Source organism: Vanacampus margaritifer, chromosome 1 (assembly GCF_051991255.1).
Source record: "Vanacampus margaritifer isolate UIUO_Vmar chromosome 1, RoL_Vmar_1.0, whole genome shotgun sequence".
Lineage (NCBI taxonomy): Eukaryota > Metazoa > Chordata > Actinopteri > Syngnathiformes > Syngnathidae > Vanacampus > Vanacampus margaritifer.
The window spans coordinates 60,498,092-60,525,317 of NC_135432.1; the positions used below are offsets into that span (position 1 = coordinate 60,498,092).

The 27,226-nt window shown below is 39.0% G+C and overlaps 3 protein-coding genes across 5 annotated transcripts in view; 2 read left to right on the forward strand and 1 right to left on the reverse strand.

The window, feature by feature from the left end:
• The first annotated feature begins 1,004 nt into the window (after nt 1–1,004).
• On the forward strand, nt 1,005–13,260 carry grhl3 (grainyhead-like transcription factor 3). 2 transcript variants are annotated; one of them, XM_077559293.1, is made up of 15 exons: nt 1,005–1,120; nt 2,065–2,242; nt 2,324–2,388; nt 3,778–4,045; nt 4,121–4,360; nt 4,762–4,873; nt 4,956–5,050; nt 5,542–5,700; nt 7,620–7,698; nt 7,799–7,920; nt 8,505–8,530; nt 9,044–9,129; nt 9,208–9,293; nt 9,561–9,625; nt 12,336–13,260. In XM_077559293.1, the coding sequence occupies exons 1-15, from the start codon at nt 1,104–1,106 to the stop codon at nt 12,451–12,453; spliced, it is 1,716 nt and encodes a 571-aa protein (XP_077415419.1). In that variant the 5' UTR covers nt 1,005–1,103; the 3' UTR covers nt 12,454–13,260. The 2 variants fall into 2 exon arrangements, with proteins under 2 accessions (XP_077415419.1, XP_077415411.1); XM_077559285.1 differs by having other exon boundaries at nt 9,044–9,293.
• A 1,129-nt stretch (nt 13,261–14,389) lies between these two features.
• cldn23l (claudin 23-like) lies at nt 14,390–21,223 on the forward strand. Its single transcript, XM_077559303.1, has 2 exons — nt 14,390–14,581; nt 18,131–21,223. The coding sequence occupies exon 2, from the start codon at nt 18,222–18,224 to the stop codon at nt 18,969–18,971; it is 750 nt and encodes a 249-aa protein (XP_077415429.1). The 5' UTR covers nt 14,390–14,581; nt 18,131–18,221; the 3' UTR covers nt 18,972–21,223.
• Nucleotides 21,224–21,778: 555 nt separating this feature from the next.
• The window catches only part of cnksr1 (connector enhancer of kinase suppressor of Ras 1), a 30,062-nt gene continuing 24,614 nt past the window's right edge, over nt 21,779–27,226 (reverse strand). For both annotated transcript variants that reach the window (XM_077559314.1, XM_077559322.1), the window contains 7 exons: nt 27,036–27,109; nt 26,881–26,952; nt 26,561–26,631; nt 25,187–25,248; nt 25,025–25,112; nt 24,768–24,949; nt 21,779–23,519 (listed from right to left, as the gene is read on the reverse strand). In XM_077559314.1, the coding sequence (XP_077415440.1) occupies nt 23,055–23,519; nt 24,768–24,949; nt 25,025–25,112; nt 25,187–25,248; nt 26,561–26,631; nt 26,881–26,952; nt 27,036–27,109 (1,014 nt within the window). In that variant the 3' untranslated portion in view covers nt 21,779–23,054. The remainder of the gene's footprint in view (nt 23,520–24,767; nt 24,950–25,024; nt 25,113–25,186; nt 25,249–26,560; nt 26,632–26,880; nt 26,953–27,035; nt 27,110–27,226) is intronic.

The following is a 27,226-nucleotide window of genomic DNA, read 5'->3' on the forward strand; positions in this document are numbered from 1 at the left end:
TTGGCAATTTATTATTATATTATATTATTAGTATGGGATTTTTTTTAATGGGCTTTAGGTGAACTGATGAATACACACACGCTCGCACGCACATACACATACTCACCCACATACAAAAAAATATATATACATATATATATGTGTGTATATGTATATATATTTAAAAAAAAAACATTTATTACATTTTTTTAATTTATTTGTTTGTTTTTTTTAAAAAAAAAGGAGAGCAATGATGATGTCAAATCGAATGAACAATACTGAGCTCTCCTGAGAGGAGAAAAAAAGAAAAAAAAAAAAAAGAAACTAATTACGATTCTTTATGTAGAAAAGTTTTCCTGCAACAAATGTTTATGGACACCAGCAATAGTTGAAAATACTTAAAAGCACTTTTACAGCCACATAAACTAATGAAGGTTTTTCTGCAACAAAGCAGAACTATAATTAAACATTTTTAAAGACACTTTAAAAAATATATATATATTTTTTTTAAATATGCAAATTATTTATATATTTATTTTGCAACGAATTTGATATATATATAACTGTGCATAAAAAAAACAGCTGCATGGTTGTATATGAACAAATGTATGAAAAGCTGATCTAAAAAACAAGATTTAGAAAACTTTTTTTTCAAAAGAACTGTCCACTTAGCACTTAAGTCATCAAATAAACGCACCAAAACCGCTGTATGAAACTGGAAAGGGATTAACATTTAAAAGCAAGAGTCGCAGGCACCTCACTGCAGCGTTCACGCCTCTGAGGTCCCCAATCTCGCTCTTTTAAAACATTCTCAACACTCCTTGCCTCAGATTGTCTTGCAAAGTGCTGCGCGCTCATATGCACATGCAAAGGCGGTTTCCCTCTTCAGGCAGGAGGGGGTTAATCATCGTACACCTGTCCTATCAGACACCTGTTTCAGCCATGTCAGCCAATGGGAGGAGAGCAGGGGAAGGCCGCCGCTTGTATAAATCAAATGTGGGCTGCGTCAGGAGGCAATCAAAAACACTCAAGTCGTCCGCCGTGTCACTCAGGGCTCCTGTCATCCGCAAAGTCAATCACAAAGAACCTAAAGGAATCTATTCCAGCTCACCTGGACTGGAGACATGACCAAAGAGACCGAGTAAGTCCTGCTTTGGTATTTTAAGCCACTTTTATCCGTTATGGTTGAAAGACAGTTGGATGATATGTTTTGGATTCCGTGCTGCCGACACCCCCAGCCCCCCCTCCTTCTTCCTGTATCTGCAACGAGACCCCCATGTGAAAGATGCTTGATTTAAAAGAGGGCTGTTTTTTGCTGGGAAAACTGATATGGATATTATGGGATGGTTGGGTCTGCGCTTGTCAAACTGAGCTAGAGGCCACGGAGCACAAAAGAAGAGCGGGAAATAGGAATCTCCTCTTGAGGTGTTGGATGGAGACACTGGGCAATGGCTGCATGTAATGCATTGAATTACATAATGGGGAAACCCTAGAAGCCCCCCCCTCGCGCCACCTCCCACCCTTACTGTGTCTGCGGAGATGTTTGGAGTGGGTTAATGGTGATGTTGAGGTATGCAGGTCAGAAACAGGTGCGCCTGAGTGCAAGTGACCCTTGCTAAGGTGAACCCACGGCAGTCCGGGTCCTTCAAAGCACCAGTTTTCTTTTGCTGCCGTCAACGCGCTTGATGAACTGTTTATCCAGGGTAAACCTTCAAGGGGGGGGAGGTTTCATTAAGTTGGCGAGCGCCGGGATATTTATCCGACGTCGCGCTAGGGCTCTCCAAACAAATCCAATCCTCTAAATCCCGGGATTCTGCTTGGTTGCAGGTGAAAACCACAAGCATCTCTTTTAAGGGTTTTACAAATAAAGAATGTTTGCGTAGGATTGAAGAATGCGTTGACTGGAAACCACAACGTACAAGATGCGGGGATGTTTTGTCAATGGGTGGTCCTGTGGCTTTTGCAATCGAAACCTTTCCGCAGCTCTGGGGGCGAGACCGCGCGCCGCCTCGGGGCTCAGCTACTGCCGTTTTTCCTCACTCTGTCAAACCCCGCGTCATTAAATTTATGGATTCTTATTGGCAGGACTCTGGGAGTGGTCTGTCAGAGCGAGAACTTCAACTATAACCGCTACATCCCAAACTACACCATGGACCCCTGGTCGTACATGGATAGCCCCATGCCCGAGGAGAACCTGGCCAAACCCAGGCTCCACCCGGGAGACGACATGGTAGCCATAACTATGCTTTATGAACAGTGCAAGGTGAATTTCATCACGACTCTAGTCAAATATAATTCACTCACCACTCTTTATATTCAACATTTCCTAATTTTATCCCTCCAGAGCCAGAAGGACCAGAAGATTCCTGCCTGCAGCCGAAACAGTAACATCTGCAAACCAACAGAGAGGTAAAAAGCTCATTAAAGCAAAAGAAAAATTGAAGTGAGGAGGGAGGTAATCCTCAAGTCAAACACGGCCCTGAATCAAATCCATCAAGGAGTTGCGCAACACTTGGGCAGACAATAGCGGTCCCCTCCTTCTGTCCCCATTGAGCCCCTTACTCTAGCGTCTCCAGTGTTCTCCTTCAACATGTTAAACACCCAACAGAGAAAGTCAAACAAGAGCTGGATTAAGATACAAATAGTTCCCACCCTGACTCTCCGCAGTAGCTGTGTGTGCTCAGAGACGCTTGACCACAGGTCCGATCTTTTGAGGACCGCAGTCCTGCAGGTTTTAGATGTTTCCCTCCTCCGACCTAAAACCAGGACCACATGTGGCTCTTTAGTCCCTCACCTGGGGATCTCTAAAAACTTTAGAAAGTAGAAATTAATACTTTTTGTATACATATTTATTTGTATTCATCCGTCCACCCATTTTTTGAACCGTTTATTCCTCACAAGGGTCCCGCGGGGGTGCTGGAGCCCATCCCAGCTGCCTTCGGGCAGTAGGCGGGGTACACCCTGATCTGGTTGTATTCTTTAGATAAAATATTCTTCAAATGAATTAATGAATTGGATTAAAACAATAATAAATATTAAATATTCCCCAAAAATGTCAGAGTCCAAATTTTTAAATCGTCAGGATTTTTTTTAAATTACCTAAAAATGTTCAAAAAGGAAAGGGAAAAGCATAAATTTACCATAAATTGTCCATGAAATTGCCCAAAAAATGTCATAGAATTGAACAAAAAAGGCAGAAAAGAAAATGTTCAAAAAGTAACCTAAAATGTCCAAAAACAAAAAGAAGTCAGAAAATTATCATAAAATATTTTGGGAATTGCCAGAAAAGTCAGTTTTTTTTTTTTTAATAAACAGAAAAGATAAGAAAAAACATCCAAAAAGTAACTAAAATGTCCAAAAAGAAAAAAGAAAAAGAAATCCCCAAAATTACAATAAAATGTCCACAAAATCAGAAATTTGCTTGCAAAAAGGGCAGAATTTTTTTCAAAAATAGCCATAAAATGTACAAAAAAGGAAGAAGAGAGGCAAAAAATGGCCATAATATATCCATAAAAATGTCAGAAATTTAACAGAAAGGCAGAAAAGTGTAAAGATGTATGAAAAATTACACACCAAAAACTAAAGCCAAAAGGTAGAAGAAAATGAATGTTTCCTTCATCACAATCTTCAAATATTTTTCAGCTCCAGACACAGTTTTGGTTATTTATTTTGCCTAAAAAAAGCTCTTCTAACAGGAAAGGTTGCCGACTTCTGCACTAGACAAATGACGTACTAGATCGCAGGCTCCTTGCGATCATCCTGACCCAACCAAATCCTCTTTCTCTCCACCCCCCTTAGGACTCCGAGCAATGACCTGGTCTCATTGGAGACGTCCGCCAACGTCATGAAGATCCTCTCTGAGAGCATTCCCGCCAGCTACTCCCTGGAAGTGTTGGGATCCAAGCACAACCCCTCCCTGCCAGTCTCCCTGCCCCCCAGCGCCGACACCTACGCCACCCTGACCAGCGTGGCGGCGGACAGCGACAAGCAGGAGCTAAATATCATCTTCGACTCTTTGCTCCAGGAATGGCCTAAGAGCAGCGCGTTCCACGATCCCGGCGCGGAGGTACACCACGAGAAGATTTTTTTTCCTCAGATTGCAGTTTCTGATATGTTTTCGTTGTTGTGTGCGGTTTCTTAGACTCTTGCCTACAATGAGCCCTTCCCCGAGGACCACTCCAGTCCCGTCTACTCGGGATCCTACTCTGGCTCGCCGCCCGAGACGTACAGGAGCGAGTTCCAATTTTCTTTGGGCGCCCCCTCGGCCTCTGCGTACAAATCCAGCGAGTTACCCATGGTCTACCTGAATAAGGGGCAATTCTACCCGATCACTCTGCAAGGAGTCGACAGCAGCACCCTCGTGACTTCTACCAAAGTCAAGGTAAGAACTTAGAAGAGGCCCAGTTTTGTTTTTATTTTCAAATGATGGATGATTGTTCCCAAATAAGTGTCCCTCCCAAGGAACCGTCTACTGGGTGACTAATTTCTTGCTCACACTCGGCCAGGACATTCTGTGATATTTATAGTCAGGTGACGGTCAGGTGAGGTGTGTGCAAAAACAAGGCTGAGGAGCGAGGGAAGGTGTGGTGTTTTTTTAAACATAAGGTGGCAATCTTTTCTTTGTCAAACCCGTGCACGGAAAAGAATATACGCAATCTCGTGGCGGGCGGGTCACGGTCAACAGGCGATGACAATGGGAGCAGAAAAGAAGGATTTGGAGTGATGAATGATTTCTTATCCACCAGACACCAGTCACGTTTCTTTCTTTCCATCCTCCTGCAGACGGTGGTGATGGCCGTGTTTGAGAATGACAAGACGCCAGAAATGCAGCTCCGCTTTTGGAACCACTGGCATGCGCGCCAGCCGACCGTCAAGCAGAGGGTCATTGACATCGGTAGGTTGCCTGATCAGACATGACCAGGCAAACGTTGACTCCATTGAAGCCTCACGTTTACTTCTTTGACGCCATTTCATAGCGGACTACAAAGAAGTGTTCACCGGCATTAGCAACATTGAGGAGGTGGCCTTCAACGCCCTCTCCTTCATTTGGAACCCCCACGAAGAAGCCAAGGTACAAAACAACCCCACGTAGCCAAGATAGTGCGGACAGGTGGAAGATTTAGAGAAAGAGAAAAAAAAAAGAAAGACAGAAGGAGTGGCTGAGGAGGGAGGGTAAGAATCCAAGAAATGTCTTTTGGCCCCGAGGCTCCGTCACCGCCGCAAAAGGCCAATTCTCTTTTCTCTATGGCTCAAAAGGCGTTTGGGGTGGGGCTGCAGGTAAAAAAAAAAACCTGCTGCATGTCAAGTGAATCAGGAAAACAAGACGGTATTCCCAAACTGTAAAAGTATCAAAAATAAGCCAGTAACCCCAATTGACTCCTACCCTGGGAGCGCAGAATAAGTGAAAGTAAAAATGAATGAACAAACAAGTACAGAATCTTCTACGTGCTGATCTCTTGCATTGTTATGATTGGCCCACAGGCCTTGAACCTGTCATCACATCCCCAGTGAGACCGGGAAAAAATGCTAACACAAACGTTGTCTTTTTTTGTCTTCTTGCAGGTGTTTATCGGCATCAACTCGCTAAGCACCGACTTCTCGTCGCAGAAGGGCGTGAAGGGCCTGCCTCTCAACCTGCAGATCGACACGTACGACTTCAGCTCTGGGAGCAATCAGCTCATACACAGAGCCACCTGCCAAGTCAAGATTTTCTGCGATAAGGTATGTCTTCGCATTCAATCTTGGTCAATAACCATGAAGGCGTACCTTGGCTTGGACTGTCCCAACGTGAGGTTTTTAAGTTACGAGCTTTAGTTTGGTTGATTTTTTATTCATTTTTTTTGCTTTGTAATGCGAGCCAAAATTCGGTCCGCACCCTAACCTCCACATCCAACAACAATTTGTACGTATATTCACTAGTACACAGTACGTTTAAAAAAAAAGAAAAAGTTTTACACTGTGTTTTATACTTCACGCCTAAAGTGACATCGGGGGGTGAAATATTTTTCTCATTAGAATGAGAAACTTTATCGTCCTTTCATACGAAACTTCTTTACCTGCGAGCGGTATAGCTTATTTAGCAGACTACAAGATCTCAGATGCTTTAAATGTCTCTCAGCAATGTCCTTATAATAAAGTCCTGGGTGAAAATATTACCAAACTAGGTCCTGCATTGTCATTATCACTCAGAAATGGAAACCAAAGTGTAGTTATAGGATCTGCCATTCTTCCATGCAATGGACTACTTCCTTATCCTAATGAAAAAGTTTCTCGTTAGGACAAGAAAACTTTATTGTTCTAACGAGAATGTTTCTCGTTGGAACAATAAAGTGTTCTTGTCCTAACGAGAAAGTTTCTCGTTGGTACAATATAGTTTTTTTGTCCTAACGAGAAAGTTTCTCGTTTGTACAATATAGTTTTTTTGTCCTAACGAGAAAGTTTGTCGTTGGAACAATAAAGTTTTCTTGTCCTAACGAGAACGTTTGTCGTTGGAACAATAACGTTTTCTTGTCCTAACGAGAAAGTTTCTCGTTTGAACAATAACGTTTTCTTGTCCTAACGAGAAAGTTTCTCGTTGGAACAATAACGTTTTCTTGTCCTAACGAGAATGTTTCTCGTTGGAACAATAAAGTTTTCTTGTCCTAACGAGAAAGTTTCTCATTGGAACAATAACGTTTTCTTGTCCAGTTTCTCGTTAGAACAATAAAGTTTTCTTGTCCTAACGAGAAAGTTTCTCGTTGGAACAATAACGTTTTCTTGTCCTAACGAGAAAGTTTCTCGTTTGTACAATATAGTTTTTTTGTCCTAACGAGAAAGTTTGTCGTTGGAACAATAAAGTTTTCTTGTCCTAACGAGAACGTTTCTCGTTGGAACAATAACGCTTTCTTGTCCTAACGAGAAAGTTTGTCGTTGGAACAATAAAGTTTTCTTGTCCTAACGAGAACGTTTCTCGTTGGAACAATAAAGTTTTCTTGTCCTAACGAGAAAGTTTCTCGTTTGTACAATATAGTTTTTTTGTCCTAACGAGAAAGTTTCTCGTAGGAACAATAAAGTTTTCTTGTCCTAACGAGAACGTTTCTCGTTGGAACAATAGCGTTTTCTTGTCCTAACGAGAAAGTTTGTCGTTGGAACAATATAGTTTTTTTGTCCTAACGAGAAAGTTTGTCGTTGGAACAATAAAGTTTTCTTGTACTAACGAGAACGCTTCTCGTTGGAACAATAACGTTTTTTTGTCCTAGCGAGAAAGTTTGTCGTTGGAACAATAAAGTTTTCTTGTCCTAACGAGAACGATTCTCGTTGGAACAATAAAGTTTTCTTGTCCTAACGAGAAAGTTTCTCGTTTGTACAATATAGTTTTTTTGTCCTAACGAGAAAGTTTGTCGTTGGAACAATAAAGTTTTCTTGTCCTAACGAGAAAGTTTCTCGTTGGAACAACAACGTTTTCTTGTCCTATTGAGAAGCATTTTGCCCCCGCATGTCACTTTAGGGTCTCTGTCGTTTTACGATATTTTGTATACAATATGGTGCAATTTTCTTAATTAAAAACAAAATATAAATTGTGAGATGTTTTCGGGTGCCCGGAAAGTATTATCGTCATTTACAATTTCATTTCAACTTTTTGTTGTTTGGTGCATCCTCAGGGGGCTGAGAGGAAGATGCGCGATGAGGACAGGAAAAGGAGCAAGAGGAGGGGAGGGAAGACAAACAATGACGCCAATGGTGAGTGTTCCAGCTCACTCTACAAGCATATAGAAAATAGAGGGATGGGTTATTCCTTGTCTTAAAATGATCATTTGTGACATTCCTTTTTTTCTCTCAGCCAAGTCTTTAGTGAGCAGCTCTATGGGTAGCGACTGCACCTTCTTCCATACTATGGATGACCACATCACCCAGCCGGTCCTCTTCATCCCAGAGGCGCATCTCTCGAGCTTACAACGCATGGTAGGCCTCCCATAGTCATCCATTTTTTTTTTTGAATGAATCGAGGTGCCTCCCCTTGTGTGAGTCATATTCCCGACCCGTCGTTCATCCCTGAAGCTCAGGCACGGGTGGGGGGGGGGGGGAAGTGTGGGAAAGTATGCGGTGGGAAAAATCGGTGTGGGAAAAAGGGAGGGGATAGCGAAAGTGAGATGAGCTAATTGGAGTCGAAACCAAACGATGAGGGCCTCCACACCTGGCTCGCAAGACCCGTGCGCCGCCCTCATCTTATTTCTCACACACGACGGCGCTGTTCAGACAAGCCGCCGTTCCCACACTGTGTAGTTTATGCATTATATAATACAGTGAGTGTGCGAGTTATAAAACCTTGGCGGCGTTCCATTCAGATTAATGAAGCAGTAGCAACATCTTGCGCCAAATCAGTGAGCGGTCTTTGTTTCCTCGCTGAGCGTGGAGGTTATGGGAAACGCAGTCTTGCAGCGATAACATTCCTTTATGAGAGCATTACAAAAAAAAAAGGGGGGGGGGTGCATGAAGCAATGTCTTTATCAGCTGTCTGATCAGATCTTTGTGTCCTACTTTTGCAGGCCACGCCTATGGACGAGAACGAAAGGTAAGCATGGAAAAAAAAGATCATCTCTAAATGTTGCAATGTACGTTTAGAAATGTATCAGTGGCGCACCCACGTAACTCATTTCTGGTCATTTCCGATGAGGAATCTATCAGCCTTTCACATACATTTTGAGTGGTGCACCCCCCCTCAAAGCATCCATTCCCAAACTTGCTAAGCCAACATAACAATGACAATAATAATGTACAATGAGAACTGTATCCATCTTAAGAAACGATTTCCAGACTTTTCAAGTGGCACCGCCTTCCATAGTTCCTAAAAAGTTGGCGCACCTCCTCAAAGCCCCGTCTGTAGCAATTCCCAAGCAGAAATGTATGAATCTGAACCAGCCATTCCCAAACATTTGATAGCCAATAAATCCTTATATGACAAAACAATGCCCACAAAAATTCAACAATTCACTCTCAGATATGAATCAAAGTGAAGCACCAGACAGATTTTGGGTGCCGTTATTGGGAATCCCTGGTGTAAAATGTTTTGTCTTTGTGTGTTCAGGACATCTCTGAAGAGGTTGTACTCTGACAGAGAGCAGAGCAGCTCTCCACCTGGCAAGCAAGCACGCAGAGACGATTCCCAAAGAAGTAAGAGCTTTTTTGGTGGTCATGGAGATACGTCCGAGATACTCAAATGTTTTCTGTTTGGTTTTCCTTCCAAAAAAGTTCTGCTGTACGTGAGGAGAGCCGCCGAGGAGGTTTTCGACGCGCTCATGCTCAACACGCCAACGTTGTCGGGCCTGCGAGAAGCTGTGAGTACATCCTTTTTTAATTTTATTTATTTTTTAAATTTTTTTTTTTTTTTTCTGGAGAGCTCAGTATTGTTCATTCGCTAATTTTACCGATTTGACATGTCATCATCATTGCTCTCTCTTTTTTTATTTTTATTTTTTTTAAATATATTTTGTATGTGCGTGCGTGCGTGTGAGTACACCCTGATGAACTAAAACAGACCAAATGTCGTATTGCCTTTCGGAAAGACAATGACTCAAACTCATCATCTTTTCTTCCGTCGTCAGATTTCCGAAAAGTACGGCATGCAAGAAGAAACCATTGGGAAAATCTACAAGAAATGCAAACGAGGGTGAGCGTCTATTATGTTTTTTTTTTTTGCTTGACTCATGAGACTCCATGTTGAGTTCCTTTGCGGAATCTCAAGTTGACAGACCAGCTGGGTCGGTTGCACGATCTGGCTCAGCCTCAAGGAATGTGTTAATTGCAACTCCCCCTTAAGGAAAAAAAAAAATACGACTAAAAGGAAGGATATAAATACTACAAAAGTCTTGAAGATGATGAGTCATGCTGATTGTTGCGTTTGCACTTTCCAATAAATCAGGCGGTTTTCCACTATTGTAATTCTTTTTGATGAATGCTACCGTCGTCACACATGCAGCTAAAAGTATATCCGTGTTGTTAGGGACGAAATAGTTACAGTTCTAATTTGAGAAAAGACAGACAGACTCCCCTCTGTTTTCCCTGCCGCTTGTCACCGTAGGGGCCAGAAGCCGAGCCAACAGGTTGAGTTACATTCTCTCGGCAATTCCCCTCCCTCCTCGTCTTCAATCGGCCTCCAGCCTGCAGGCGCTAGCGCATGAGCGCGCCACTAATTCACTCATTATAGTCTTTGAAGGGCTCACAGGTGAGGGTAAGGCAAGGCGAGGGAGGAGGAAAGTCAAACTGCCGTGATTTACGAGACAAGGCTGATGCTGGAGATAGACGGACAGTATTTACCTAAGCCAAAAAGATTGCGTGACCCACTTTATTAAGACCGATAAGATGTATTGTGTTGTGCCTTTAGCCAGACACAAACCTGGAGTTAAAGACTACTTTGAGAGTGTTGAAACCAAGAAGAATTCTAGCCACCTTTGACGAAACAATCTAGAAAGCAAGAAAACGTGAGCTTGATTCTTTAAATTTATGAGAAGAAAATGAACTGGACTCATTGTACGGTAGGTTGTCGAACACCAAGAAGAACTTGAATTTCCTTCAATTAAACTTAGAGGAAAGGCAATTCGACTTTTTACAGGTTGTTGAAGGAATCCAGTTGCCTTCTATTACACATGGGGAAGGCAAACACCAAAATAAAAAAAAGAAGAAGCTAGCTGCAGTTCAATGCAGCTAGCTTGGTGACAACCAAAACAAAGACCTACCGAGAAGTTTCTTTCTTTCTTCTTCTGTTTCTTCTTCTATTTCATTCATCTTCTTCTGTCGCTTTCTTCCTTCTTCTTCTTCTGTTTCTTATTCTCCTGTTTCTTCTTCTTCTAATCAAATCTTCTTCTATTCTTCATCTTTTTCTGTTTCCTTCTTCTTAATCTTCTTCTGTTTCTTCTTCTATTTTTTCTTCTGTTTCTTCTTCTTCTGTTTCTTCTTCTTCTGTGTCTGTTTCTTCTTCTTCTGTGTCTGTTTCTTCTTCTTCTTTTATTTATTTTTTAATCTATTTATGAAATTGCTCTTGCCGACCTGTATGTTTAGGAAAATAATGTAAATAAGAGCGGCAAATAAATGTATTTTTTCAAAAATCAAATCTTCTTTTATTTATTTTTTAATCTATTTATTTAATTGCTCTTGCCGAGCAGTGTGTTAAGAATAGAATGTAGTAAATAAGTGCGGCAAATAAATGTCAATTTTCAAAATCAAAAAAATCTTCTTCTATTCTTCATCTTATTTTTGCTTTCTTTATTAATTCGAACTCCAACATCCAATTCAAACTGAGCACACAAGCCAGAACGGTGCTGTCAAACAAGACACGAGAAAAAGAAAACACACAAAACAAAAAAACAAAACAAAAACAAAACCCCAAAAGGTCTAATCATTTTTAAGTTATTAAATACCGACAAGGCTTTCTATTTTTCATCTTTTTCTGTTTTCTTCTTCTTCTCCTTCAACACACCAAGAAGTTCAATTGACTTGCAATAAACACAAATTAGAAAGCAACTCAACTTTTTGCAAGTTGTTGAACTCCATGAAGTTGAATTCTTCCACGTTCAATCTTCTTGGTGTTCAACAAACTAGAAGAATTTCAGTCGATTTCTAAGTTAACAGGAGTTGATTGGACGCCATTTACCGGGCATTTAACTCATTCACTGACGGCTATAGACGTAAAAAAAAATTAATTTGAACTATTTCTATTAGTTTAAAAAAACAAACAATTTTTGCTAACAAGAGTATGAAAACCTAGAAAAAAAAATTGTAGATTTAGAACAGATATAAAATTTGTGATTAATCGTTAGTTAACAAGTGAAGTCATGTGATTCGCCTGATGGGCCTAATTTAAAAAAAAGAAAAAGAAAAATAAGGGGCGTTTAATCGTAATTAATCGCATGATAATTTTATTTCTGTTATAAATGTACAAAAAAAATCTAGATTTTCCCCCAAAAAAATTAATGAAATGAAAAAAAATATTAAAACTAATAGAAATAATTCACATGAATATTTGACGTCTATAGTCGTCAATGGCAGTGAATGAGTTAAGGTTGTTGATTGAAAACCAAGAAGTCCAATTGCCTTCTGTTCAACTTCTGTTAGAAAGCGATTGAACTTCTATGTTGATCATTTCGGGTAATAAGATGCAGTTGACTTCTATTAGACTGCTTTCCTTACCACAACCTAGAAAAAGATCTGGCGCTTTCTGAATGACTTCTTGGTTTCTCACAAAAAAAAGGCTTCTAGATTAATATAAGCCTAATACAAGTCCAGTTGCTTTCAGTTTGACTTCGGATCTTACACAGATGCATTCCATCGTACTTGATTTTTGTGCAACTGCCGACTGAAGTCTCTGCTCGCTCCCCCCGCAGAATTTACGTCAACATGGACGACATCATCATCAAACACTACACCAACCAGTCTGCTTTCCTCATCGAGATATCGGAGGTGGTTAGCGGTCAGTTCCAGGTCACTCTCATCGAAGTATGATGACGCCATCGCCGCTACGTCTCTAAAGCACTACGCCATCAGTAAGGAAAGAACAAAACGAGAGCCAGCCAGATGTGGACTGATCAAACCAATAAGACTCCTGAGCTGACCTTTCAATTTCAGACGTAAATATCAATTTTGTAAATAATGCCGTATCCTCACCCTTGTTCTTATTTGTCAAAGCAATTATACTTGTACATATAAGTTTGTAAATAGGTTTTATTATGACAGTGTTTTATAAACTACCATTTTTGCAATTCAATGTATTTCAGATGAACGCGGCGCCCTCTAGCATAATTTGCAGGGCGCTTCGGCATATAGCATTAGCAGGTTGCTATCGTCGTTCTTTTTAAATGTACCCGTCACCAAGAGTGTGTTGTTATTTTTCTTTTAATACATCACACACAAATGAAAAGCCTGCTGATTACGTTTCTTACCGCCACCGCCTCGTGGATTTCCTGGCAGTTTCGCCGCTAATTAATTCACGAGCAAACGTCACACATTTCCCTCCGTCAAACCACACGCAGAGTTAGTAATGGTCATCTTTAGCCCCGACACTGTGGACATTTCCTGTTTGTTTGGTGGAGACAGTTGGTCCGCCTTTGGACTTTCATAGTATGGATGTAATGTGTGTGTCTGTGAATGTTTGTATGTGTGTTTTTTTTTGTGTGTGCTCCTCATATGTTACGCATCATTTCAAAGCGAACATGTATCCCTGTAATATTTCATCATTTAAGCAAAAGGCAAATTGTTGTTAGTAATATCTTGCCAAATGTTTTGTACGAAAATAAACAAGAAGTATGAGAAGTCTGTGTCTGTGTTTGTTTTTAAGCCATTTCAAACTGGTACCATTGGACAAAAGTAGTCACACTCTGTTCTTAACTCATTCACTGCCATTGACGACCATAGACGTCAAAAATTAATTTTACTTACTTTTTTTTTCATTTCATAATTTTTTTTATGAAAACCTAGAAAAATAATTGTTGTACATTAATAATAGATATAAAATTTGTGATTAATCGTAAGTCAATTATTGAAATCATGTGATTAATTACGAATACAATTTTTTATCATCTGACGCCTCTTTTTTGTAATAATTTTTTTAAAATGAGGGGCGTCAGGCGATTATTATTTTTTAAATTATAATTAATCACATGACTTCACTAGTTAACTAACGATTAATCACAAATCTGTTCTGGATGTACAATAAAAAAAAAATTCTAGGTTTTCATACTCTTGTTAGCAAAAGCGGGAAAAAATGTTAAACGAATAGAAATAGTTCAAATGAATTTTTGACATCTATAGTCGTCAATGGCAGTGAATGAGTTAATTAGATTCTCCGTGTATGTTAACGCAAACCTGGTAAAAGTAAAAAAAAAAGAAAAAAAAAGTGCACACTGAAATGCACTGAAGTATAAAATTGTGGTGGACTCGTCTGACCACAAGTCACTACTACCCTTGTTTTTTCCACCTTATATTTTAAATCTACGCTCTCAAATGTATTAAAACCGCACCTACTATGCAATTACTCTCTTGCCTTGCCTTACCACCTGAAATCTTGATTTTGGCCTGTTTTACTGCCGCTTCTCTACCCCATCCTCCTCTCCTGCATGGAGATGGGACTTGGTGGCATTGATGAGGCTGTTGTTGTAAGGATTCTACATCGACCAACCAAGACATGAAGGAGCCTTTTGGGACTCTTCTCATTACGTGCTATGTAAATAAACTTTGACTTGTCCTCACAAGACCCCCCCCAAAAAAACTATTTTGACAAATTAAATAACTCAAGTTTTTGTATACTTGATCACTTCCCACCACTGTAATGGGCATGGAGAGAGAAAATGGCTTGCTCTTTTCCCCCTATTTGGTTACACTGGCACATGCGAGGCAGACTGCTCAATACAACACACGCACTGAGCAGAAGGTGAGAGAGAGAAGCAGACGGGCGGGAGGTCTGGCGGAAAAAGGAACGACGCAAGGGCAGACGCAAACACAAGCTCGGAGACAGAAAGGGGAGGCAGGCGGGGAAGAAGAAGAAGGACGGGATGCTTCCAGCAGCCGTGCCGTGTTTGCACTTCTAAGAGAAGCCACTCATCTGCAGTCAGATGCCCGGAAAGCCATATAAATGGCAAGTATCTCTCGTGTGTGTGTGTGTGTGCGTGCGTGAATGTGTGTGTGGTCAAATTCGCTACACATGTGAAAGAAAGTGCGCATGTGTTTGGGTTAAAAATATCCCACAGCGTGTGCGTTTCCATTCAGCACAAGCCTCTTTTGCGTTCCACTGTTCTGCAGACGCCTCCATCTTTTTTCCTTCTCTTTTTTTGGCATCAGTGCCACTCTTTAATAAGAGCGTGTGCATGTGTATGCAGGTGATGTTCGAAACAGTCTTCACATCCATTTTGTCTGTCAAATGTGTTTGTTTTACAGCATTTGCATTGTGTTTTATTTGGTTATTTTTCACATTTTAGTTTTACTCATGTAATTTAAATTACTATTATTATATTATTATTATTATTATACTGTAATATATATATTTTTTTATGTATTATTGCTCAGTTGTTTATATTTTACTCTTAGAATATTTTATTTAGCATATCTTATATTTTTTTTAATGTATTCAATTTTTTCTATACTATATTGTTGGCTCATACAATACTTATGTACAAGTTGTTATTATTTTTACATTATATTCCTGTCTTGTCTATTATTCATATATTGTGTAACTTTGATCATTTTATCACAATTTTTATATACATTATATACCGGTAATTATTTTCAAATGATTCTATTTTTTTAAGTTTTATTTCAACTTAGTTTAATCTTTGTATTTTTTTGCTACATATTCTCCTCTTTAGTATTATTACTACTATTATTATTTTTTCCTGGAGAGCTCAATATTGTTCATTCGGTAATTTTACAGATTTGACATGTCATCATCCTCTTTAGTATTATTTATCATCAACATGTCATTTTTCTATTTAATTTGCTATTTTATGCATTTTTTACTCATTTTTATTTATATTTTTTTTTTTACAAATAATGTTTTGTTGACTGTAATTCTAAGCAAAATTTCTGTTATTCTTGCATATTTTTTATAGTATTTTTGCTATTTTTCATTTTATATAATTGAAACAGTATACAGTATGTATATATAAATATATATGAATTTACATATTCTATAACTAAGAGTTACAAACAGGAGGGAATATTTGTCTATCCATCCATCACCACATTACAGCACAGCGCATTCATTAATTCTGCGGGCGGAGGGTGGGAATGACACTTGTGTGCATGCGTCTCAGTGACATTTATTTCCCTGCTGCCAACTTCCCATTGTGTCATCGTACAAACGAACATTTGTAATCACTTACGCACATACACGCAAGCACGCACGCACGCACACACATCCAGTACATTTCACATTGGCCTCATACCACAGGTATGCGCTGATTGAAATCTTCCACTCTTGGGAATATTGGACTGTTCAAATCTGTTCTAAATACATTCTTATTCTTATTCTTCTTTTTCTTCTTGTTATTATTATTAGTAGTAATAGTAGTAGCAGCAGCAATAGCAGCATTTTTTAAATGCTCACATTATATTTATATCTTGATTTATTTCCCTTAGTAAATGTTCCTAATTTGAATTTATACTACAGTATATCTCCTATATATATATATATATATATATATATATATATATATATATATATATATATATATATATATATAATATATATATATATAGACACACACACACACATGCAGTTTTACTTCGCCTTGAACTCGCGTGAACTACGCTTCATACAGTAAATCCAGTTGCCAGGCAATGCTGTAATTAAAAGAACTCTTTCTATAAATGGTTGTTGTCTCGTCAGCTCTTAAAGTTTCTTGTAAAAAAAAAAAAATAATTTAATTGTCAACCGCCGACTGGGACTTCTTCAACATTCCTGTTATCTTATTCATCGTGATTTGTCTTGCCAGTAAAAGACATACTGTAAATAAAAGCCCTGTTGTTTTCCCTATTTTGTTTTTTTGTTGTTGCTATTTCTGTTTTACCGCTATTGTGTCAAATTCATATAATGAAAATGAACAATGAGAATGTGTCAGCGGCTAATGGCGATGACTCACATCATGTCTCCACGTTATCTTTTTGCCGTTTTCTTTGTGTCCTGCGGTCAGGCTCCGCTTTCAGGCGTTGGCCTGGTCTTCTTATTATTCAAGTGGACGAGAGCATCGTCAAGGTCATTACGGCGTATCAGTTGTCAGGAGACAAACGTTAACGTATCCTTAGCTTAGCGCTGATGGCTTCCTGGAGACTTCCTCTAACTAGCTTGATAATGGACATTACGAGTGACCTGAAAATGTCAAAGACACGCACACGCACACACGCTAACGTCGCCATGATTTAGTAGTGATTGTTTAACCTTTAATCAAGGTCTTATGTCTCACCTGCAGTGACATACAAGAGCGTAACACAAAAATTGAACGCATCACGGGGATAGAACCAGGTAGTGCAATGAAAGAAGCTTAATTAGCTTTTGTGATTAAAAAAAAAAAAGCTGTTAGTGACAAAATGATTGTATCCTAGCAACAGGCAGGCAGTAAGCAAACCTGCGTGCGCCGCTCTCAGCACCTGAGTCATTTTCGGTTTTTCATTGTCCTCTCCTCGGAGTGGCATGAAAAGTCGTGGGCCATACAAGAGGAGCGACGTCGTTCAGGGCTAACGAATCCACGTCATGACATCGTTGTATATTGTTCACAATCAGCCAACTTAAAAAAATCTGCCAAAATAAAGCACACGAATACCCTCCATTTTGTATTAATCACTTGAGTGGCTCATCAGCTGCATTTTCTCTACCAATACATGCCTTGTATTTATACTTAGTGTTTCAAATCCCTCTTAAAAAAAACGAAAACAAAAAACAGATCTCATTTCAAGAGGCTATTCAGCTACGGGGGTCAGCTGTAGTTACTCACACCTGGAGCTAGTGTTAATTTTATCAGCCATTTTGAAATTTACTCTGAGTTTTAGTCTAGTTTCAATCATGCTTGTTGGTTATTATCATAGTTAGTCAACTTTTAGTCGACCATTAGTCGAGCATTTTAGACTTTACTTTAGTCCAAGAAAACATATTGTCATGTTTTAGTCAACAAAAACTGTCAACGTGTTAGTCTAATTTGAATCAAATCAAATTTTTGCCTTTTGCTTTGAAAATTTCCATGTTATTTAAAACTATTTCACATAAGATTAAATTTTTTCACCCAATTACAGTATATCAACAAGTGGCTACTATGGCTACATGCTAGTTAGCCAGCATTAGCTAGTGGTCAATGTTGGAACTACAACTACCACTAAAATGATTGTTACAAAATCATGTAATTTTTGTCTCGTCTTTGTTTAGGCACTAAAATGCCCATAGATTTTAGTCCAGTCTTTATTAAGTGATGACATTTTTGTCTCGTCTTCATTAGTCAACGAAAATGCATACTGATTTAGTCCCAGTTATTGTTTATTAATGGGGGCTAATCTAGTTTCTGTCTGGTGAATTTTTTTAAAAAATTGTTTAGTTTTTGTTAACAAAATTAACACTACCTGGAACTACCCTGGTGCCTATTGTTTACAAAAAAAATTGTGAAATGGTCAACTGATGAATGCTGCTTTCCTCCCGGAGCAGATGGTTCTTCAGCATTCCACCACATCGGCTCTCTCCGTAGGAGCACTAAGCGCCTGAAAACCGACTCTGCACCGTTCCAGGAATTAAGGTAATGCAAACTCCGGCCTCCATGGTGATGGGGATCGTCTTCGCCCCCTTGGGCCTGGTGCTCCTCTTCACCGCCGCCATCACCCCTCAGTGGAGGGAGGCCCACACACGTCTGGACTTAGCCAAGCCTGGTTCTGTTCTCCTCCGGATGGTGGTGAAAAGTCACAGTCCCGGTGTGCGCCCGGGAATGTCGGACGGTCTGCTGCTGGTCCGCTCAGACGGGCTATGGGAGAGTTGTCTGCAGTTGGAGCACTCGGAGCTGAAGCATTGCTGGTCAGTGACGGGTCCTTATCAACGGGATCGCCGGGTTCGCCTGGCGCAGAGCTTGGTCCTGACTTCCTTGTTCCTGTGCGGCACCGGCATCCTGCTTGCGTGTATCGGGGTCCGCTGCTGGACGGATTTGCCGCTACGAGGGGTGGCTGCCACCGGCGGGCTCCTGGTGGTGGTGGCCGGGTTGCTAAGCATGACCGCGCTGGTGGTCTACACCCACAACCTGCACAGGCTGGGGACCGAGGACGCCAAGCAGGACCTGAACAACACCAGGTTGCCTCAGCTCAGCTTAGGTCCGGCCGGCTCGCTCTACTTCGGGTGGTTGGGTTCGTGCTTACAGATTTTGGGTGGGGGCGCCCTCGTGTTGAGCTTCAAGAGACCGCGTTGCAGAACCTGCCCGGAGTTGGCAGCCTGCCCTGCTTGTCGGCCATGTTCGGAGATTCACCACAAGCCTGACGCTGATATGTATGAAGTCAGCTGTTAGAATGGAACTGACATTCAAACTCATTTGTAACATTAATCCAATGCAGGGGTTCTCAAATTTCTTGGCTCCAGGTGGTCTTTACAGGGAGATTTGTAGGAAATTCAAAGTTGCTTACCTTAAAAAAAAAAATGGTGGCAAAATGAGTGCGTTAATTTTCAGTTAATTTCAAGTTCCTTGAACGCCACTAATTTTATTAATGACCGCCCCTTGGAAAGCTTGTACTGGGGGAATTCCAGTTGCAACGTAGCAGACACGTCCAAGTCAAAATTGACCAGTAATATGTTTAACAATGATGCATATATTTGTGGAAACTGGAGTCAAAGTTGTATTTTACAATTTAAAAAATCTGCATTTTCACGAGTTACTTCATGTTAAAGATCAGATATCTTGTAGAAAAATGCACTGAGCTGTCACCAATGTCTTACAAAATGCAATCATGCCATCTAGTGGCAGAAAAATGACCTCAACACAAATCAATATCCCACTTTTTTCCCACTTTTTTACAGTAAGGTACATGTTTTTAATTTTAACTCAATTTTATGAATTATTATGAAATTACTGTATCAATGACTAAATTTCTATCAGTTTAACATTTTTTTCCACTTTTTTGTTAACAAGAGTATGAAATTTAGAAGAAAAAAAAATTAAGATCTAAAATTTGTGATTAACTCATTTACTGCCATAAATTCATTAAAAAAAAAAGATTATTAAAAATTAAAGGCAAGAGGCGGTTAATTTTTTAATTGTAATTAATCGCATGATTTCACTAGTTAACTCACGATTAATCACAAATTTGACATGTGTTCTAAATGTACAATAAAAAAATTATCGGTTTTCATATTCTTGTTAACAAAAGTGGAAAAAAATGTTAAACTAATAGAAATATTTCAAATGAATTTTTGACGTTTATAGCCGTCAATGGCAGTGAATGAATAAAAAATTAAAATATTAATAAAACTTCAGGGCGTCAGGCGATTAAAGTTTTTAATCGTAATTAATCGCATGACTTCACTAGTTAACTCGCGATTAATCACAAATTTCATATCTGTTCTAAATGTACTGTACAGTAAAAAAAAAATCTAGGTTTCATACAATTGTTAGCAAAAGTGGAAAAAAAATTAAACTAATAGAATTAGTTTAAATTAATTTTTGACATTTATAGCTGTCAATGGCAGTGAATGAGTTAATCGTGAGTTAACTATTGAAGTCATGTGATTACTTACGATTAAAAATTGTACTTGCTTGACACCCTCAATTATATCCCGATATAAAATTGTGTTTTTGAAATATATTAAAAAAGTTCTAAAAGTGAAAATCTACAAGTAATTGATGCCACAAAAAAAAAAAGCTTTCTAATTGCTCTCGAATGACTCAAGATGGCGCAAAGCACTACTTTTTTTTTATTGGACAACAGCTCTGCCGGACTAAATGGAGCTCCTCCCCTCAGTTCAAAATCAATGCCACCAGATGGCGCCAAATAAACAGTATTATGTGTGTTTCTCTCTAACCTGAGAAAATCCAAAACAAGACATAACTCACTACAAATTATTTTGCGAACCCCCGAGCTACAGCTCGCAGATCCCAGCAGGTCCCCCCCCCTCCAGTTTAAGAACCTCTGAAATGACGAGTCATGCATCGCCTTGCCTAAATGTTGCCAAGTGTGACAATGATGACCTTCTTCAGATGCTCACTGCGGATATGACTGCTGGATGACTACATTCTTTGACAGCCATGCTTTGTACTGTTAAACACACAAAAAAACAAAAAAAACATCACGCTGCATCTGAATATAATTACAGGGGGTCTCAGTTTATGACGGAGTTGCTTTCCTTGTACTGAAGTCGTAACGCGCGCTTTGTTTATCACTTAATCGGACACTAACGCAGTAAGTAGTGAAGTCATAATAACAGTAAATGTTGGTATAAAAAATACTTCTAGGTGATAAATACAAAACAAATGAAAAACTGTAACTGAGCCGTTTTGTGTCTCGCCACCTCGTGTGCTTAAACCTTGGATCGCTGCATGATGTCAAAACCGCAGTAAACTGACGGCCCCCGTGTTCAATATTCAGTTTTCATAAAGTTCAATGCACTTTTATTTATGTTTTACTTGAAAGGGCAAGTATTTTTGGAGTATCCGAAGGTACAGCAGCCTATATACACATTTTCAGTGTATATAAAAAAAATATGTATACACAAAGTTGTCGTACGTGTTTGCACTTGTGTATTAAATAAAAGATGTTTCAACTACTACTGTGCGCTAACCCTTTTTGAATGATTTCTACTTGAAAATTGTTTTATTTTCCTCCTATTCAAAAAACTCTTTTAATCTGTTTTTAAAGGCATAAAACTAAACAATCACTCACTGTTCTGTGATGTTTCGTCATATCGTCCCTGTCCTGTGAAAAACACTTATGAATATATATTTTTGTGTTTGGGATGTCTGAGTTCAGCCCCCCCCCACACACACAAAAAAAAGCGCACACACATAAAAATGTATAAAAAAAAAATATATTTAAAAGAAGATATTAAGATTTGAAAGCGCATGATAACCTACATTACATTACAAATAAAACATTGATCCAAGAAAAGTTTAGAGAAAAGAAATATGAATCCAAATCTTTATGAATACATTCGTAATAAGTCAAGCTGACAAATGTGGGTGATCGTGACGTGTTTTTTTTTTTTTTTTTAAGAGATGACTCATCCTGTGAAGCCACTCAAGAGCTTTCCAAACGCGTCACTACTTCACAAGCGAATCATTACCATGATGTATTTTCTTCAACAATAAATACAAGCGCGTTGCAATGCATTTTAATATGGTAGAAAATGTCATTTATTTCAGTACAGTAGTTCAAAAAGTGAAACGTGTATTAAACAGATTTGTTCAAACACAGAAGGAAATACTTTACAGAAGGTTAATTCTTATCTAATTCCTGTATTAAAAAATCATTTTTGATTGCTTCTTAAGTAATATTGTAAATTCATGAGATGATGAATTTGTTAAAATCGTGAAATATTTCACTCTGTGTGTCGCGATGGTATTGTTTCACTTCTCTCATTATTATGTAATTTAATAAAATCCATCTATGGGACAAATGAGATGACGTTTAAAAAAACAAAACAAAAAAAAAAACACTACCATGGCGGTTAATTTACATGTACATTATCTGTGCAAATATGTCAAAATATCAATTAATAAGCACGTACAGCACATATTTTAAAAACTACATTTACACATCACATTTTAAAAGGCATTTAATTCCTATGTTACATATTTACCTAGAAAATCAATGTAATTAAATACATTTGGTATACTGTCGATTGGCAACTTGTTCAATATGTAAACTTGTACTACGGCAAGTCAATGTTTAAAAAAAAATTCACAACAAAATTCATATACTAATTCACAGGCACGTGTGAATAAAGCCGCTTTACAGAAATAGATCCAGCATAATTTGCCAAGATTCTTTGTCTTTGTGTTTATTCCTTGCAAGAAATGGCACAAATGCACGCGAGTTGCCATTTACGAGCAGTTACAGTGCTGCTTTGACTTACCAGTTAAATTGACAATGCTTATAACCCAAATCATCTTTCCCCATTGAAATGCATGGAAATGCCATTAATCCGTTCCAGAAGAAAAGTATGAATTACAGTTTGTGCGTCATGATTGTTTTGTTTACTTTTCACAAAACCTCAACTGGGAGTGTCAATAAACAACTTGAAGCATTAGGCGTCTTTTTTTTTTTTTGAAGAATTGACTGCCAAACTGCCACATGTTGGCTGCCACCATCTAGCGCTTGTAAAGTCACAATAAAATCGTAGAACGGGGACTTGTGCTCCATAAGTCCTAAAAGTCACATTTGGTTAAGGGCCACTCCCATATGTCTGATCGGACATATATTGGGAGGTATGTACTTCCTATATTTGAAAATAGATTTGTATTTTCAACTCCTTGCTTTGTCAAAATAGGCTTGCCATTTTTTTCTTGATTTGATGACAGTTGAAAGCTGTCATTTCCAGGCAGCGTAAATCATTCTGGGCGGTTTTGAAAATGACAAAAGGTCCTCTAGGGCAGATGTGTTTAAATGTAGAAATAAGTCTCAGTCGCCTCTCCGCTCTCCCTCATCTCGCTCAGCTGCTTGTTAATAGATTCCTGTAGCGAGCCCAGTGAGAGTTCCAACCCGGGACTGCTGGTCGCTTCCGCCGGGGAGCCCTGAGGGAGCTCCGGCGGAACATCTGAGGGTTCGGCGTCCACCAGCTGCTCGCCGTCGCTGAGGTTCAGTCTGTACGCGCCTTTTGTCTCCGCGGGGCTTGTTTCCGTGGTGACCGTTTCCAAGGCAACCCCGTCGGCAGGCGTGTCTCTCGCCGCAACGTCGGCGGCGGCGGCGGTGTCGCCATCTCCGACTTTGGAGGCCTTGAGAGAGGCCAGTCGCTCGATTTCCTGAACGAGTTCTTCGTTCTGCTCCTTCCACTGGCGATAGTTTGAGGCTGTCACGGCGGGATCGTCCAGAATTTTGTTGATCTGCTGTAATTCGGCTTCTTTGGCCTGGGGGTAAAGGGATGAGCCATGATCTATATAGCACACGGCATCCTGTGACAAACATCAGCATCCATCTTTCTATCTATCTATCTATCTATGGAACATAAACACAGTACATGTGTTTCAATTCAAGCTTCTACAGATGTAATGACAAACAGAAGCCAGTAGATGGCAGTGTTGCATTTTGTTCTTTAGTTGCATAGCAGTGGTGTCCAAACTCGGTCCTCGGGGGCCGGTAGTCCCGCAGGTTTTGGATATTTCTCTCCTCCAACACAGCTGAAGCTCATCAGCAAGCTCTACTAAGCCTGATAACAATCCTGTTGATTGAAACAGGTGCGTTGGAGCAGGGAAACCTCCAAAACCTGCAGGACTACCGGCCCCCGAGGACCGAGTTTGGACACCACTGCTAAATGAATTACTATTTTGCCATTAAAAGCCCTTTTCACTCTTGTTTATGTTGTTTTATAGTTTAAGCTATCAGAAAAGCAACAATGTTAGCATCAAAATCACTAGGTGGGTTTCCGTCCATCTATTTTTGTTCCAATTTTCAAGAAATTCCAAAATAAAAATTTTAAATTTGAGACAAAAAGATCTAAAAAAAATTTTTTTTTAAAGGCCTAAAATGCTTTTAAAAAAAAAGGCATAAAATATTTTTTTTTTTAAAAAAGACATAAAATTCTTTATTTAAAAAAAAAAAACAAAAAAACAAAAATAAATTACAACATTGGATTTTCCACCATATTGATAAAAGGGAAACTCAAATTATTTGGTAGGTCGAAGAGATTGAAATATTTCTGGATTTAATAGAAACATTAATGTCATTTTTTTGACAGTGAGTCGAGTGTTTTGTGACAGAGAGACGCTCTCGTATGGTCTCCTCTCTCCATATTGGCATCAGTGATGTGTGTGTGTGTGTGTGATACATAATGTTGAGCAAATAATACCAAATGGAAACGGGCACAGGTCGCATGTTGGTTTTGCGCACTTTCACTGAAAAAAATTCTAAAAACTTCGTTTTCTCCGCTTTTTGTTCAGAAAATGTTTTTGGTCAAACCAACCCATGTTTTATTGCTCATTATTAAAGAAGGGGAAAATCTTTATTTTTAGTGACATAAGAGTTTATACGTTTTTCGAAATGTGCTCAAGTAGTGCACTCCGTTGGGGCCGCTATCATTTCCAATCAATTCCACTCAACTCACTCATGTTGAAATGAAGCAAAGCATTGGTTTGTCCCCGCCCACCCCGTACACTCACCTTCAGCGTGCTCTGCAGGGCGCGGAGCGTGTGCGCCTTCTCGTTGATGATTGGATTCTTGTTGCGCCGGATGAACGACCTCCTGAAGTGGTCGTGCGTAAACGGCTGCTCGCGGCCCATCAGGGACACGCCCCCTTCCTTGATGTTGTTCAGCATCTTGCCCATCTCGTCTTCTGGGGCGGCTGGAAACGACCACGCCAAGTTTAGTCAACATTAGTGATGATGAGCAGCAGGCGTGACTGGAAGGATGCTTGTACCTTTGCTGCCCCCTGTTGAAGGGCTTGGTAATGGCACCTTAATGTTGGTCTTGCGCTTGGGGCGAGGCAGGGTGCTGGACTGCACTTTCTGTCACACATCATCAACCGCTATTAAGATGAATTGCTCATTAATATTGTGTTTACCTTTGCAAGTGCGCTGACCTTATTTCTCCTGCGGGGCGAAGGGGATGCCTCATTTTCGGATTCTGTCTCACTGTAACATTCTATCAGAAATGCACATGTACAATCAAGAATTTTAGAATTAAATACATTGTTATATCTGAAATGAACGTAACGTGTGAAAGATCATCAGGTAGGCTGCAGGAAATTGTTCCATTACACTTAATTTACTACGCATATATATATCAAATGATGTCAGTGACGTACTTGAAATACGAGCTTCATTTGTAGAGTGAAAACACTCAGAACTAAAATCATTCTTCCCACCAATTTACGGCTATAGACGTAAAAAAAAATCATTTGAACTATTTCTATTAGTTTAAAATTGTTTCCAATTTTGTTAACAAGCGTATGAAAACACAGAAAAAAATTATCGTACATTTAGAACAGATATATAATTCGTGATTAATCGTGAGTTAACTATTGAAGTCATGCAATTAATTACAATTTAAAAAAATTAATCGCCTGATGAGATTAAAAAAAAGAGAAAAGATTATTAAAAATTGGGAGCGTCAGGCGATTAAATATTTTAATCGTAATTAATCGCATGACTTCACTTAGTTTACTCACAATTAATCACAAATGTTATATCTGTTCTAAATGTCCAATAAAAAAAATTCTAGGTTTTCATACTCTTGGCAAAAGTGGATTTTTTTTTTTTTAACTAATAGAAATAGTTCAAATAAATTTGTCTATAGCCGTCAATGTCAGTGAATAAGTTAATGCATTTCAGCCACCCCGAAAAGCAATAAAAATGTAACAATGTGCTTTTTTGATGAGGAAAATATTCCTCTATAATATTGTGCTTAATTAATAAAACCATAAAGTAATGACATAATTAAATAACTAAAATCGTTTTTGTACACTGGCTGCCTGCCTTGGCCACATGGGGGCAGTAATTGACACGTACAAATATATTGTACGCAAACGTTTGTACAGAATAGTCTCAGATCAACTCAGCTCCTCACAGAGGATAAAGAATATGACTGTGTACTGTTATCGTGAATGTCTAAATGTGTTATTGCACTATTTGTGTTCAGATATATGTTGCTAAAATGGTTAAATAGCCATCTCCCATTATGTGTTAGCATTAGTATTAAGCTAGCAGACTACAGCTATGCTGCTGCTCTAAATACAAATGTACCAACTTAATTTGATACATTGCTAACTGCAAAAAGATGTACCAAATTAATTTGATACATTGCTAACTGCAAAAAGATGATAAGGCAAATAGGTAAGGATTTTAAAGATGCAAACTGTAGTAAGAAGGCCATTTTTTTTTTTTGAGGCTCATTAATGTGATATCTTTAGAAATATTCCACAATTTAATTGAAAGTTAAAAAAGTGTGAAGGTACCTTCTTCGCTGTCCGGGCCTGGGCTGAGCTTCTTGTGCTTTTGAATGGCTATGATAAGACAGTTTATCCACCTGTGAAAAACAATATATATAATTTTTTTTTTTAATGCAATCATGGACAAACTCATTTTAAATGTTTACTGTGTTTTAACTAAAGATGTCGTGCTTTACAAATTCACAAAAAAAAGTCATAAATGTGGTGTTAGTGATGGGCACTACGTTATACTAACTGCAGGGGGCAGTGTAGACTAAGAGCTGACAACTTTGACTAAATGGAACGCTGCAATTATTTTCTCCCAAATAATTGTCACATAAACTTACTTGCTCATGTCGCTGACATTGTCGGCAGCAAAAAAGAAGTTGTGAAATCGCTGGTGGCACATTTTGAACACACTTGACATGGGGGAAAAAAACAAACTTTGAATTAATCACCACGTCTAATGAAACGCTGAACTAAACAAACAATTTGTCCTTACTATTTCCTCTTGTGCTCGCCAGCGCTCTCGATACTGTAACTGGCGATGTTGACCAACCCTTCTGCCTTCTCGTCCTGAACACACACACACACAAAAAAAAAAAAAAAGTCAAAATGGATGTATTGGAGACAACAGCAACACCTCGAATATCAAAATTTCCTGTAATGATCCTTTCTTCGCTCAAACCACTT